Raw genomic sequence first — 16,941 nt, forward strand, 5'->3', positions numbered from 1 at the left:
AGCTTCCTCTTGTTTTATGGATATGGATTTTAACTAAATGATATCAATATACTGTACCTATATGTATTTATATATGAGTTACCCGAAGTTATCTTTTTACTGTGACCACTTTTCAAGTGTTCCAACTTATTTAATACCAGGAGCATATCAGAGTTAAAAATGTATCTATTGAATGTGACATTTGTGAAACATTGTGATATACTTTAATATGTATTGATTGCATGCAGGCTGATTAACTGAAAAATATATTGTTATTAGATTGTATATTATAAAAAAAAAAGTTATAGGTTAGGTTCTTTCTATTAGATTTTATTACACAAAATATTTAAATTCAAATTCATCTACATTGAGAAACCTCTTTTTTGTTAATTTTTATTTATTTTTTTAAACTGTTGCTACACTCTTACATTTCAGCTGCCTTATGCATGCTTTAGCAGTTACTTACAGTGTACATGTGGGACCTCTTCTAGATGAGCTGTCCTGGATGAAAGTCTAATATACATTTGCAGGACAGTGCTCCATTATTAAGTATTATACTGGCCCTCTTTTCTAAATGTTTTTAACAATGACAGTCAGTGTTAGAGCCATGCTGTTATATCATGCACAACCCACTGTAAATAGATGACAGAATCTCAGTGACAAATGACTGTGTATCTTGCTTCAAACTAAACAAACAGGACGTAGCTTCTATGGAGTGTCACGTCACCCAATAGTGATTCTAACACCATGCCCTTGTGATACCCGTGCACTGGGTGGTGTGATTGGGCAGTGTTAACAAAGAACAACGCAAGACTAAAAACCAAACAATTTGCCAAGAAGAGAAATATTAAAAGAAAACAACCATGACAGCAAGTTTGTGTTTCTGAAAAATGTTTTGCAGATGTGTTTTTATTGTATAATTATCCTTTGGAAATAAATTCACAAAGATTATTTTTTGAAAATATTTGAAAACATCTGTGTGAAAAAAAAACCATGTGCACTAATTGCTATTGTATTTGTAAACATATATCCACCTTGTTGGTATGTGGTGAGTGGATGCACAAGAATGACATCAACAACAGGAGATGTAGAATAACACCATCCCCCCCCACCCCCCCCATGGGTGCCTTTTATTATTACAGGCAAACAAAATTAAACCCGCCTGAACAGAACCAGCTCAGGGTGGAAATAAAAATAATAAACAAACAAGTCAAACACTGCACCAAAATCTAGCCAATCAGTGTACACTGCAGTACTGACCACGAGGAGGGCACCTGACAGTACAACAGCTTCAGGTCCTACCTGCCCTCGAGCACAGCGCCCTCACAGGTTGGGAGGGAGATTTACAGCTCAGATTCATTCTCTCCCTGTCACAGTATGGTACAAATGTAAAGACTCTCACAGTGGTTAGCTGATAGATGATCATCTGGGCAGTTCAGATTCAGAATAGCTCAGCAGAACTTTCCTTCCCCACAGGTTAGGACCACTTAGGAGCCTTTTGGTTTGGATTTAAGGAATACCCATCATGTTTAACAGCAGGTCTCGTACTTAAGGACTCTGACCACTCATTGGGGAAAATTACTTCTTCCAGTGGAATATGACTCCGGATCTTAGCTAGTATGGCCCAAACGCTGCACATAAGAAACCAAAGATTGTGAACTGACATGAAAAAAGTATTATAAATGAAAAACAAACCTACTGACATTAATTAAGGGACAGTTTAATTGTTTTCATGACAGACATATATGAGGTGTAAGCAAGATCTAACTCTGGTGGAAGAACTTTAAGCTATAAAGAAGCAAGTAGATCATCTGGAACAGCTAGAAAGCTGTCCTGCATTTCAGCAAAATCTTTGGACAGCCTGGTAAAGGATATATAGGTCTCTCAAGATGGATCATTTTCTTGGAATGAAAGTATAGAAGGAATTCCACAATTGTCTCAAGTAATGTTTAAGCAAAACAAAAACAGCTTGACATGTATTTAGAGCCAAATAAGATGAAATTGAATACAGGGAAAGAAAGTTTATACAAATCCAAATTGGGAGCCTGTCAGATAAAATCACAGCAGACACACCGATAACGAAAGCCTGTGACCTCTGTTTTTTGTTAACTTTAAGGGGTCCTTCAAAATTTAAATAGATACAGTACATTTTAGGTTGTGTTTGGTTTAACAAATAAATTGCTTTTAATGTCATTGTACCATATATATATATATATATATATATATATATATATATATATATATATATATATATATATATATATATATATACAATACTGTGCAAAAATTTTAGGCAGGTGTGAAAAAATGCTGTAAAGTAAGAATGCTTTCAAAAATAGAAATGTTAATAGATTATATTTATCAATTAAGAAAATGCAAAGTGAGTGAACAGAAGAAAAATCTACATTAAATCAATATTTGGTGTGACCACCCTTTGCCTTCAAAACAGCATCAATTCTTCTAGGTACACTTGCACACAGTTTTTGAAGGAACTCGGCAGGTAGGTTGGCCCAAACATCTTGGAGAACTAACCACAATCCTTATGTGGGTTTAGGCAGCCTCAGTTGCTTCTCTCTCTTCATGCAATCACAGACAGACTTGATGATGTTGAGATCAGGGCTCTGTGGGGGCCATACCATCACTTCCAGCACTCCTTGTTCTTCTTTACGCTGAAGATAGTTCTTAATGACTTTCGCTGTATGTTTGGGGTCGTTGTCATGCTGCAGAATAAATTTGGGGCCAATCAGATGCCTCCCTGATGGTATTGCATGATGGATAAGTATCTGCCTGTACTTCTCAGCATTGAGGAGACCATTAATTCTGACCAAATCCCCAACTCCATTTGCAGAAATGCAGCTCCAAACTTGCAAGGAACCTCCACCATGCTTCACTGTTGCCTGCAGACACTCATTCGTGTACCGCTCTCCAGCCCTTCGGCGAACAAACTGCCTTCTGCTACAGCCAAATATTTCAAATTTTGACTCATCAGTCCAGAGCACCTGCTGCTATTTTTCTGCACCCCAGTTCCTGTGTTTTCGTGCATAGTTGAGCCGCTTGGCCTTGTTTCCACGTCGGAGGAATGGCTTTCTGGCCGCAAGTCTTCCATGAAGGCCACTTTTGACCAGACTTCTCCGGACAGTAGATGGGTGTACCAGGGTCCCACTGTTTTCTGCCAATTCTGAGCTGATGGCACTGCTGGACATCTACCGATTGCGAAGGGAAGTAAGCATGATGTGTCTTTCATCTGCTGCAGTAAGTTTCCTTGGCCGACCACTGCGTCTACGGTCCTCAGCGTTGCCTGTTTCTTTGTGCTTCTTCAAAAGAGCTTGGACAGCACATCTGGAAACCCCTGTCTGCCTTGAAATTTCTGCCTGGGAGAGACCTTGCTGATGCAGTATAACTACCTTGTGTCTTGTTGCTGTGCTCAGTCTTGCCATGGTGTATGACTTTTGACAGTAAACTGTCTTCAGCAACCTCACCTTGTTAGCTGAGTTTGGCTGTTGCTCACCCAGTTTTATTCCTCCTACACAGCTGTTTCTGTTTCAGTTAATGATTGTGTTTCAACCTACATATTGAATTGATGATCATTAGCACCTGTTTGGTATAATTGTTTAATCATACACCTGACTATATGCCTACAAAATCCCTGACTTTGTGCAAGTGTACCTAGAAGAATTGATGCTGTTTTGAAGGCAAAGGGTGGTCACACCAAATATGGATTTGATTTAGATTTTTCTTCTGTTCACTCACTTTGCATTTAGTTAATTGATAAATATAATCTATTAACATGTCTATTTTTGAAAGCATTCTTACTTTACAGCATTTTTTCACACCTGCCTAAAACTATATATATATATATATATTTATATATATATATATAATATATATATATATATATATATATATATATATATATATATATATATATATATATATATATATATATATATTAATGTGGGTATAACTTCAGAAAAATGATTGATTGTATTCCTCCTTATAGAACAGTTTGTCTGCATCTTAATGTTCTCCACTTGGAAGAGTTTTGGCTGGATAATTCTAAAGGATCAATGTCAGAATTCCAGACCATTGCATCTTTTCATTTTATTGTTGTCAATTTGGAATGATGTATATGTCCCATTTGAAGCAAAGCACTAGAATTAATCTTCACATGAAAGAGGTTCAGGTCTTGTTGTGGGAGTCTAGACTTAATAAGCTCCATAGATAGAGATAAATCTGACCAGCTGTAAAACAAAATTGTGCTTCTTTTGCTTTCATGGCCAGCCCAAACATGCATATCCGAGTCTGGACATTAGTCAAATGAATAGACATCTTAACATCTTAAACCACTTAAAGATGCAGATGTGAAGCCAGGTTAAGACTGGGGGTTGTCAGTTTTGCATTAAGGATGCATCTTGGATAGCAACACTAGGACCCTACTGGTTCTGTCAGCTTACACATGTGTATAAAAAACAAACTGACTTATAAAGACTTTTTTCATTAAGCATCCCCTGTAAACATTCCCTGTAGTTTGATTATTGGTAACATCCAATAAAAATGGTTGCCAGGGGTCAAAGTCAAGTTCTACATGCCAGTGCTGCTGTGAATGTAAGCCACAATGACCTACATTTTCAACACAAAGGGTTGAAGGTGGGCTGTATGTAGATCCACCACTGTTTACATCATGAAAATAGGACCCCACTGTGCCTTTGCTGTTGATCCAAGAGTGCATGCTGATATTTTCTCTCCTCAGACATCCAGCAGTGGAAGACATTCAGTTCGTATTTCAGGCCTCAGCACCATCGACTTCAGAGCTGGGTTTGCAAGGAAGCCTACACTGGACTTCAAAAAGACTCTAAGCAGGCCTGTGCAAGGTTAGATAATTCCTTCAATACTGGACATACCACAACATAGCCTTATCCAAATACTGTAAACATTTTTACCTCTTCCATGCACACATCTGTGTACACGTGTCTTTAAATGAGACTCTTAAGGTTAATTTGAATTTCACATTATTAATTTGAATACTTCATACACAATAAAACTGAACTTTTGAACTTGATTGGTTTACACCTTGAATTGCAATTACATTCAAATATTTGTGTCTAATTTATGCAAATCTTTTCTTGAATCTAAAAGTAATTTAATCAGTTTAAACATTTATTTAAATTGTAAAATAAAACTTATTCCCCATGTGTCTCTGTGGAATACACTGTCTGTATTAATCACAGCCTCCCTCTCCCTGTGTAGGAATCCCCACCTTTGTCCTCCTAAACACCACTGGAATCACCCCCCCTGGAAGAGCTGACCGTCTGGAGCTCCTCAGCATCTCGGGCGCAGTCCTCAAGACCATCCCCATCCGCTTCTACCCCGAACGCCACCCTTATGGCATCTGGAACATCACCGAGTTCATCCCTCCCAACGAGGCCTTCTTCATGAAGGTGACTGGCTATGACAAAGACGATTTCCTCTTCCAGAGAGTCTCCAGTGTCTCATTCTACAGCATTACCCCAGGTCAGTATTGCTCATTTTACATTACTGCTAGATACATTTAAATGCATGTATGTCCTATAAAACAAAAGCAGCATTCTCCCAGATTCCTGAGTGCTGATTCTGGGGAGAGAATGGCTGTGTCATAATTTACTTTGAGTCAACCAAATCACACCATTTTTATTTATGTATTGATTGATTTATTTTTACACCATATGGATACAAGACACATCAGCCCCTCCTCAACTTTAGTACAGAGCTCAGGGTTAAACTGATCATTTTGTCTCTGTGTATTGGAAAATGCCAGTGATTGCGGGTGGGGACAGGAGAATAAGAGGAGTGCTGCATTCTTAAACTGCATATTCCAACAAAGGTTTAAAGCTGTATTGTTTTAAGCATTTTCTTACAATAACCGCTTTGTTTAAAAAGTTGAAAATACGCATCAAAGGGTTCTATTCAGATGAGTTACAAGTTAGTAAAGCACTTAAGAAATCTCTGGACTAATTTAATACCTCGTTATACAATCCTCTAGGGCAATGGTTCCCAATCCTGGTCCTGGGGACACCCTGTGTCTTCTGGTTTTCATTCCAGCTGAGGTCTCAATTATTTAACTAAACCCTTAATTGAACTAATAATTTGCTTAATTAGACATTTGTACTTGTGTTCAGCTTTTAATTAGTTGCAGATTTCAAGTTAGTTATAACATTTTATAAGTAACTTAAAATGTACAACTTTTTAGGAGCTGAGAACAATAAAAATGGTCTAATTCAGCAAATTATTAGTTCGATTAAGGGTCTAGTTAAGTAATTGAGAGCTCAGTTGGAATGAAAACCAGAAGACCCCATGACCAGGGTTGGAAACCACTGTTCTAGAGGGCAGTGGACTGATACATTGTGTTAGTTGCAACTGAGAACATCTTAAAACTTAGCCTGTAGTCTTTCTGGAGGCACTCAATTTGTTGCAACTGAAACTATCCTGCCGACTATCATTAGTACTGTCCTTCTTAGAAACCACACGATCATTCACAGTTAGCATGCTACGTTTAGTTTGTTACAATTAATAAACTTGTTTTACTTGCTTGCCCGATTACAAAAAAGGTAGTTTTTAAATTTGTGGTAGTGATGTGCATCCAGTTTAATAACCCATTAATAATTCCATTGTTATATTCAGTGTTCCCATGTCATGTTGGCAGTGTTTTTATTTTGACTCACAGAGGCCCCGAAGGTGACTATGCCTGCACGGACTCCTGGTTACTACTTACAGAGTGGAACTCTCTCCTGCTCAGTGGAAAGTTTGATCCCCTTCACATTACGCTTCAGCAGAGGCGGGACTAAACTTGGAATGGATCAGTTCTTCAGGTAGGACTGGAGAGCGTCACACCTTCTCCTCCCTGTCTCCTACTAGACAGCAAAGATTACTGAACTGACCATAATGGAGGAAAGGGAACGTGAACTTTGCAATCTGATGAATCTTAGAATTACCGTTCTGTTTTTAATGATCTGTGGTAATTGCAAAATTAAGGTTTAATTTATGTCAAGGCTTGTAATCATTGTAAGACAACGCCATGGCACAGTATCTACTGTTAGCACAGCTGTTATTTTCTGCTAGATTACTGATGATCAAATATGTTCATTACAGGGAGTCTGCAGATGTATCCTGGGAGATTGCTCGTGTCATTGTGGAAGATGAAGGGTACTATGAATGTATAGCCATCAACAGTGTGGGCACTGGCCGTGCCCAGACTTATCTGGATGTCTCAGGTAAGGGGAGTCACTAACCGTCATCAAGGGTTAATATAGCAATATGTCATTATTATTTTTATCATCCTGTCCTAAAGGCTGCACAAACAGCACACCACCATTAATGGAACTTAATCATCAGCAGCATACTTATCTACTGCTAGTCTGACAGCAGTGACGATGAGAAATGTCACTGTAACTAAATTTATATACAGTGTCTTACTATGAATTTTATTTCCTTAATTAATGGGCCACTCACATGCATGGCTACAAAATATGCATTTGTGGGGTTCCCGAGTGTCTCACGTGGTAGAAGCTCAGCTGTGTGGTGCGCAGGTTTAATCAGACAGTGCAAGTTCCCGTCCTTGCTGTGCAAAGTAGGCTGGTCTTCACTGTGGACTGAAGGGAGCATCACATTGATTCTGGCACTCCCGTGGGTTAGGGAGGCAAAACCAGCAGGGACTGTTTCTCCTCATCGCTCTGCAGCTAAAAGGCGAACACCTGCAGGACTAGCCTTTGTCCTCCAGAGGTCGGTAGCTTGCTGACGTCCGCTCTCGAGTTCCTGGGTGTAAAGAGGAAGCTGGCTCGGTCGTGGGATTGGAGGACGCCCTCTGAACCTTCGGGTCTCCTGAGCCATCTGGGGAATTGCTGTGTTGAGGGGAAAAGCGATTGGGCATTCCAAATTGGGAGAAAATTGGGAGAAGACATCACACAGATTTGACCATTTCTTAAACTAGAATTTTTTTAGTAAGGCACTCTATGATGACTACTATTAATACATCTTTCCAAACTACTTTGTGGATATTACTGTGGATTTTCTGTATGTTTTTCTAATACCGTTTTATGTTAGTTTGTTGTATTGTTTAAGTTTCAGTGAAAACTCTTTCCTCGTTTCTTGTAACCAGTTTGTTCTGCCTTTCCAGTGCTTGAATTTACAGAGTTCAGCGAACTGATTGTTTTTTAAGTGGTGTTTTAAATCACTGAACCGCACCGGACAGAAGGATACTGCTAACATGACTTTCTTCGCCTTGAAATTAAATTGGAAGCTGGCACAGTGCTTATCAGCAAGGCATTAATACACCGTCCCCCGATACCGAAAAACAACACATGCCATATAGCATTTAAAATGTAGTTTCACTTTCGTCAAAATATCCTATAAATCACATTTAGCACAAATGGCTTTCATTTACAGACACACCATCTGCAAACAGATTAGAATATAGTTTCGAGATGATTAAATCCCATTGAGCCCTGCAAATAAACACTGCAATAAGTTTTAGTGGACCATGTATGGTGTGTTGAAGCAATTGAGATTGATGTGACAGTGCATACTGTACCATTTCTGTTGGTCTTTTTAGAAGAAAATAACTGATTAACATCAGGTAAATTAATGTAAATGCTGTACATCTGATAATGTGGATACAGATTGGTTTTCTTTGGAACAGGACCAGTATTGAGCTCTGTTACTGATAGAAAGGAGCCAGAGGTAGCAGTGTGGTTCTGTGCTGTACCCACTGCAGCCCAATTGAAACATACCAGAGAATGCCTGTGGTGAAATGTAGCAAGCCCCATTTAAAACCCACACGTGCATTATGCTAAATGAAACGTAAATGTAGCTCCATAGCCAATTTAAAGTATTAATCTATATCTAAGCGTTGTGAACTGACTGCAACACAAAAAGACAGCATTTGAAAATATAGCAAATTTTTGGGAACATTTATAGTGATAAACAATTTTAGAAAGGCTGAACGCTCAAGGCACTACCATAAATGATCATATCTTTGTAGCACATCTATGGTTTAGATAAGATGTCTTAAGTTTATTATTTAGGACATTCTTTACCAAATAACCTACCATAAATAGTGACATAGATCTTCGGAGATCCCAATCTATTGCTCATGGCAGTATGTGTAGTTTAAGTATTGTCTTGCCCATTCTGTAGAATGTAGTCTGAGATTTGCAGGCACTGTATACTCAAATCAAATCTTTATAACAGAATTTATGAGCATGAGAACTGGCCTCAGCTTTCAACAGCAGTTTGGCAAGTTGTAGTGACTGGATTCATCTTTGACTGTAATACAGTCGTTGAAGTCGGGGTTAATTGAGCTAAAACACCAGCCACTGTTTGGATGGCAGCTTTGAACAAAGAGCTATCTTAATAGGCTGCCTCCAGTATTTCAATCAAGAACATACTGAGATTATTTTATAGTAAAAGTTTAGATTCTGGAATAGCAGTATTTTTTGCTGATCTGGAAGCAGAGAAAGCCAGCCTCATAGAGCACAATCTTCAGCCTGGTTATGTACAGTATGTAGCTATGAAGTTTGCTCAGTAAGGGAGACAGGTATTTCAAAATCAAAGTTCAGCCATACTTTCAAACCAGGGCCGAATTAAAGGATGTGGGGGCCCTATGCTAACCCATATTTTGGGGGCCCTATGCATATTATGGTGAATGGTGTTATTGGCATATTGCTTAATCTGGCCCTGTGTTGGGGAGTTTAAAAGGCAGTTACATATTTTAGGTCTATAAAAAAAATATCTAAGTGTACATTTGATGGTTTATATGTATCAATTCAGTAATATATCATATGTTCATGTTTTAGTATGATGGTCAGAAAAGTCAGTTTTGCTTGGTAACAATATGATAAACGCCTGAGGGCAATATTAAGATTATTAAGGTGAGTAATGAGACTAGTTTGATGTCCTCCCTGCAAAATAGAAAGAGCCTACGATTCAGCAGTTCCAGGACATGTTCATTGTTTTAAATGTCTTTGTATCTCTTGTCTAAAAAATGTGAATTGTAGCTATAATTACCTCCTTTAAGCAGCGGGGTTAGTAACTATTTTTTTAGTGTTCTGTCTATTTTTCTACAATGTATCTTACAAATATGTCACTATCAGCATCCTTGGTTCATTCTGTCTTGTTCATTTCCACTAACAAACATTGGCTTGGGAGCTTCTGGTTGGTCATGCCCACTCTCATTGTGAAAGGAAAAGGCACAGGGATTGTGAAGGACCAAGGGCACAAAAATAGATAATTGAAATATATTACATTCTGTTCCGATCTTTGGCTTGCAGTCTATTAAAATGCTGCCAAATATTTAGGGTTATGCAAAACAGTACTTGACACAACAGTGTCCCCAGTAGAGTTTAAACAAACATACTTTTGATTTGCTCTCCATTAATAAATAATTCAGAGGGCAGCAAATCAGCACTATATTGCAGACCAAGGAGAGACACATAGTTTATGAAAACTATACACCCAGAGTGGGGGATTTGTTTTATGTTTCAATTCTTCTTTATTTTTTCAGAAACATTGCTTAAACAGGTGCTGGTTTGTTACTGTACTAACCGTGCAGGTAAAGAACTACTTTCAAACCCAGATTAGGAGGAATGGTAATGCTTTAGAAAGGACATGGATGAAAAACTTTTGATTTCTCTTTCAGAGCCTCCCCCTACTATTAAGGTGGCCAACAATGTGACAGTGACCCCTGGTGACAGAGCAGTGCTGACCTGCCTCACCTCCAGCACGGTGCGATACAACCTGACCTGGCAACGGAACAGTGCAGATGCCGGGGTGAATGAGCCTTCGCGGGTCCGCATCATGAGCAACCTGTCCCTGGAGATCCGCAACGTCAAGCCGTCTGATGCTGGAGAGTACAGCTGCATCACTGCCAGTGAAGGGGGGACAACAGTTGCTGATGTATACCTCACAGTTCAAGGTGAGAGGGGTCCTGAAGTCTGCCTAGTCCTGGTCAATCAAGGTACAAGGTGTTGTCATCTTTGTCACAAGCTCTACCTACTATATCTTCTAGTGCCAGCTATAATACCAACTAACATATAGAAGTTACAGACAAGGCAATATGGAAATCTTCCATGTCTTTGTCAAACAAGACACGTCTCATGGGATGGTTGGTTTCACCAGGCTGTTCAACATAAATAAACTGCAGTTAAATCTTTGAACATTTTGAAAGCACTGTGTAAAACTGATTTGATCTTTTTAACAGCTATTAAAAACAAGTACAAGCAGTTTAGGTCCCTTTAAGCCTGGTTTATGTAATGTATGACAGCGCCATGTCTGGCCTTTGCACGCTCTGTGGCAGCTGGGAGATTTAAAGTGGAAGAAAATGACTCCTGGCAGAGTATTCATAGTTAAACTGACATGTTTGTGCTGCTGCCTCATTAAAAAATGTATTGGACGTGTAAAAACTCTTTACATCAGGACATTGGGGTCGATATTCCATATATGAATAGCATCTTAATTAGACAACAACAAGCAGTCAAGGGACTCCTGTATAGTGGTCTTTTTACACACAAAAATCAGCACAGATAATTTAGTGGACTAACATAATGGTCTCTTTTTAATGATGGTCAATCAAATAAAGTTGAAATTTAAATTGAGTTTTGTTCAAAATACAGTAGCCTAGAATAATGGGTGCCTCTTTGGGTTGTTTGGTGGCCAATTCCATTATTCTTCCTCATAAAGCCTTTATCTTTAAGCTAGTGTTTTTGGTTAACATCAACACCTCTAACAGGGGAGATCTTTGGCCATGCAAACAGCTGTCACAATAGCCTGAAGACACATAATTAGCACCTGCAGTGAGCAAGTTCCTAGTCATTAAGTTGCCTTTTGATGTTGGACTACTGACACAGGAAGAAGGATGGAGGCTGGGAGCAGGGGATGTGTGCTTCCCATTATTCTGTATTGCCATGAGGCCAGGTTTGACACACAGCGGGGCGGGCTGTACAGTCTTACATAAAGGAGTTTTCCAAACAAGCCAACAAGCAGAGATAAGGAAGAATCTGACTTTTATTGTAATACATTCGCTTTCCTGTCCTATCAAAGTAGCTCTGCAAAGTTGAATATAATCAAATACATCAATCAAATGATTAGCAAGATTTAACAGGGTCCGAGTGGGATAGCTTTTCAACTTTAGGACCCTGATGTTTTCAGAGATTCCATCACATGCTGTGTATGCACTGTGAAATGTAGGCCTTTTTACCTATTTATTTAAAAAAGTAAATTGTGTAGACCTGATTAAGTCTGTTTAGCTAAAAAGAACAGAGACACCAGGAACAGCACTTTGGAATTAATTATATTTAATGGCTTTAAAAGTTATTTAAAAAAAAAAAAAAAAAAACAACCACAACGCAATACAAAATCAAACTAGCACATACAAAACAAAACAAAAATAATAATAAAAAAAACAAATGGAATGAAATACAAAATAACACACATTCGTTATAGAAAAGAGAGGAAACGATAGAAAGAGAAGAGGTAGAAGAGAAATGGATTAAATAAGAGAAGGTTGTTGAGGGTGTCTTAACAGAACATAGCTGAAGTGTTACATTGGGTACTGATCATTACAGCAGACAGTGGTTGGATATGCGTATGATGGGACAGATAATTTTTTTTTTAGTCTAAGACCAGGTGAAAGTTTGTTAATTCTTGCCGTGAGTCTTTCTAGTGATGGATGTTCAGTCATTAAATTAAGCCAGTGTGTAAATGACAAGTTGGTCCTGTTTTTCCAATTTTGTAATATAACTTTCTTTGCTATCGTAAGGGAAAGAAGCAGAAACTTTGACTTATGGGTGGGAAGCTCAGCGGCAGAGAGGTCTCCAATTAAACACACAGCTGGGGAAAAAGGAACACTCAGGCCCATAATGTCTGATATAGCCTTCAGAATCTTACACCAAAATGGTTGAATGGGTGGACATGACCAAAGTGCATGTAGATAATTGTCTGGAACCCCTTCTTCACAATGTAGACATGCATCAGTAATAGAGAGTCCCATCAGGAACAATCCCCTGCTTGTGTAATGAGTCCTATCAAGTACCTTGTATTGAATGAGTTGAATTTCGGGGTTGTATGAGAGTGAGAAATTCTGGATGCAAATTCCTTTCCTTATTTCTTTAAATAATTCAAAGTAGAACAGAAGAGTCCCTAAGGGACCCATCATCCTTTAAACAGTGCAGAAGACCTTCGTATTTCATACAGAGGCCCTGAGTGGGTGGTGATTGGATCATGTGGTAAGGGATTCTTGGCAGTGTATTAACCAGAGGGGGTCTAGTACTGTTCAGAGGTCCTTCAGCTCCCATTTTATGATCTAGACTTGGTTTAGACTGAGACATCACAACCACTGTACCCAGTCCTGCATTTTAAAATACAATTTTAAAACTATCATACCGTGGATGGCCCCCAAATGTGTTGAATGTGGGTATCATTAACACGCAAAAAAAAATAGTGCAAGCCATGCATTCTTTATATCTCTGCACATCTGTGTTTCGTGTACCAAGGTTTAATGGATAACTTCTACAAAGGTCCTTTAAACAGCCCTACCATATAGAAGCACACCACAGCTGTTGTGTTGGAACATAAGACATGCATATTTCCTTTGTATAAATCAGATGTCAAGGATCACAAAAGCTGTGTGCATATTTCAGAATAGCTGAAACAGGGCTGTGTTTTGGCAGGCTTCAAAGCAAAATGAATGCAGAATCATTTCAGAATCACTTTGGATTCCACAGCTTCAGGCTATCTGGAATCAATAATGCCTTTTTCAAGCAATACAGAGTAAAAATGAACACAGTTATCAAATATCTTCTATGTAACCCAGTTTATTGCTAATCCGTTTGTAATCAGTGCCACAGTGTGGCGGGGGTGACCCACCCCTGCGTGTAGATTGTGTTTTTTGTTGTATGTAGTGTGTTATTGTTGGTGTATATATAGTGGTGCACGGGATATAATGGGGCTGTGGAGCACGAGTGATTTAAAATATATAGTTGTATTTAGGCACGAGGATTGCACTCTATCTATCACTTCATGTGTAGATATAATTTGTATTACTATGTGAGCACGGGGAGTGCACAGATTAGTTCACGTGCTGGGATTCAAGTGAATAATTAATTGGTAATTGAATCCCAGCACAGTTATATGTGGAGAGTCGGGAGGTAATTTAATAAGAAGAATTACAATTGCTATATGTGCTGAATTAAAGCAGCACGGTGCTTGTTTTGAGTTTGTCTCAACGTGTCTGTCTGTTTTGGCCAACAAGCCATTTTGTTTTGTTTTTTTGTTTTGTGAAAAGTGTTTTGTTTTGTTCAACCTTTTTATTTTCTTCATTTAATACACACGCAAGCAGCGCATTTATCATTTCCCCAATCCTCTGTGGATGTCTCTTCATTTCACTCACAGTACTGCGTGTTCTTCCGGGTCTGACATCACTACCACCAGCCAGCCTGTCCACACACAGTTATTATTATTATTACTATTATTATCACTATTATTATTATGGATCATTACACCACACAATGACATGATGTCAGTGTTACATTTAACAGAAGTTGTGATATCCTTAATAAAGTCCGTTATTAAATTATAATGAAGCCTTTGTTTCCCAGACCATGAAGAGAGCAGGGACGGTTTTGAAGAGTTTATCTTTTGAAGTAATTACTGTGTCAGACTAGTTACAGCTATATTTGGAAAAAATTGCAAAATGTTAACCAGGTGCAAATAGAGGTTTCCAAAAATAGAACATAAATGGAAAGGTTTAAGTGGTTACAGCAGATTATCTTTATTTGTTTATGCAAGTATACAGGAAAAGTAGCCTAAGCGGTTTATCTGGAGTAATTCTAATGTTTTAGGTTATCACAAGTCATTACCTCAATACCATGCTTTCACATTGTGAAACAAGTTGGTTTCTCCATTGCATCCCTGCTTGTACAATTTAGAATCAACACCGAATGGCCCAGAAAATAGAGAAGGACCTAACTAGCCAACAATGCGAAGCTCCAGATGCAATGTTTGAGTGGTAACAAACGTGTCATGTGCAGTGTTGAAGATTTCTGTGATTTGAGCATATATAACACATCTATTGCACACGTCTTAAGGCTTGATCATTCATGAACTTCTTGCAAACTGGAGTTGTGTTTTCCTGTGGTGGTTTTCAGCAGTTGCTGCCATTCCGGAACAATAGAGAGACTGGGAGACAGTCAAAGACTGGGTGCATTATTGCACAAATTGAATTGTATTGTATACTATGGCCTAGTTTGAAATACAACAATGCCGTCTTGGTGTTTCACTGCAGAACCCGCACAAGTTAGCGTGGAACCCAGGAATCAGACTTTCATTGCCGGGCAAGAGGTTCAGATTCGCTGCTCTGCAAGAGGCTACCCAACACCGCAGATCGTGTGGACACACAATGACATGTTTATCATGGGCTCCATCAGGTAATTCTCAATGCCAAAAGTGCAGCTTTTGCTCATTCCTTTACATTACTTGCTTAATCAGGTCCCACTGTGTAATTATTCTGCTAAACACAGCTGCACTTCCACAAGTGCTCAGGCATAACTTTATTACTATCTGCCACAAATCTAATTGCTTTCGACTATTTCGACAGGTTAAATTGTTGTGTGATCCTGGGACAACCGATTGTTAATGAGTATCAAGCAGAAACCCACTGAATATGGGATACTGAATCTAAGTTAAATATTGTTACAATATAAATTCTTGTAAACCATGTCTTTTTTTTTTAAAGGCACCGGCTGACCCCAGATGGTACCCTGATCATCAGTAACACGGTTCAGAGAGATGCAGGGGTCTACAGTTGTCTGGCTAGCAATCCTGCCGGCACAGACAGACAGACCTCCATTCTCACTTACATTGGTGAGTATGGAAGAGGCAAATGTGCACTACAATTCCACACAAGATTGTGCTGCCTCTGTGCTCCAGAGATGTGCATTAAGTCAGGGTTCTGATTGTGATGATTCATTATATGGGTGTTTCAATACAGGGTGATTAGAAAGTAAGTTTACCACATCAATGATATGGTGTGTTTTATATCTGTGAACTACTGTGTCTAGACGGTAAACCCCATCAAGACACAATTTGAATTAAAGATGTTTGTCATGAAAGAATGGAGGAACCTCTCCTAACCTTAAAAAACATATATGATTAATTACATCTTATTTTTCTAGTACACATAAAACAATATCTGACAAAAAAATGACAACAGGAACATCTCCTGCTCTTCCTTAAACTAAAGATGATTTTTAAGAAGTGCAAATGAGCAGTCGGCTCTGTGGTGTAAGGGCAGCATTCAATTAAATTTATTTTCTTTTTTGATTCAATGTCAGAGGCCCCAAAGGTTACTGTAGTCCAGAAGGAAATTCTGGTTGGCCTGGGGGACACCACTGTCATGGAGTGCAAAGCCACAGGGATCCCGGATCCTGAAGTCCAGTGGTATAAAGGTATCAGCTGAGAGATTATAACTTTTGTTCATAAGTATGGTATCATGTTTTCTACTCGGTGGATGAGTTTGCTTAACCTCCAGTCTTTAAAAAAATTAAGAAGAATCACCTATAGTTTAGGAGAAACTGTTAGGCCTATTTAATCAGTTTATACTTACATAAACTGTCCAGCTTGGCTAAAAACATATATTTAAATTATTGTACTGTATATGGTAGTGTTAACAGCAAGTTTTTGTTTTGTAGGGGACCTTCAGCTGAGGCCCTCTGCCTTTGTGAACATCGACGGCTGGCACGGAATTTTGAGGATCAAGGAAACACAGGATGTGGATGCGGGAGACTATACCTGTGTGGCCATCAATGATGCCGGGAGGGCTAGAGGAAAAGTCACCTTAGATGTTGGCTGTAAGTTCAGGAGTTAAAGTTGTGTGTGTCGTAATTACAGCGACAGACAGGTGGTCTACTTTACAAATGGCTTTCATTAGAGACTGTA

At 38.8% G+C, this 16,941-nt stretch overlaps 1 protein-coding gene across 2 annotated transcripts in view; it reads left to right on the plus strand.

The window, feature by feature from the left end:
- LOC117417484 (hemicentin-1-like) overlaps positions 1-16,941 on the plus strand; it is a 99,028-nt gene that overhangs the window by 32,504 nt on the left and 49,583 nt on the right. For both annotated transcript variants that reach the window (XM_034029660.3, XM_059034833.1), the window contains exons 7-15: positions 4,730-4,850; positions 5,227-5,490; positions 6,680-6,824; positions 7,105-7,226; positions 10,649-10,924; positions 15,290-15,431; positions 15,740-15,867; positions 16,338-16,451; positions 16,695-16,853. In XM_034029660.3, the coding sequence (XP_033885551.3) occupies positions 4,730-4,850; positions 5,227-5,490; positions 6,680-6,824; positions 7,105-7,226; positions 10,649-10,924; positions 15,290-15,431; positions 15,740-15,867; positions 16,338-16,451; positions 16,695-16,853 (1,471 nt within the window). The remainder of the gene's footprint in view (positions 1-4,729; positions 4,851-5,226; positions 5,491-6,679; positions 6,825-7,104; positions 7,227-10,648; positions 10,925-15,289; positions 15,432-15,739; positions 15,868-16,337; positions 16,452-16,694; positions 16,854-16,941) is intronic.

This window comes from Acipenser ruthenus, chromosome 12, assembly GCF_902713425.1.
Source record: "Acipenser ruthenus chromosome 12, fAciRut3.2 maternal haplotype, whole genome shotgun sequence".
NCBI classification, from domain to species: domain Eukaryota; kingdom Metazoa; phylum Chordata; class Actinopteri; order Acipenseriformes; family Acipenseridae; genus Acipenser; species Acipenser ruthenus.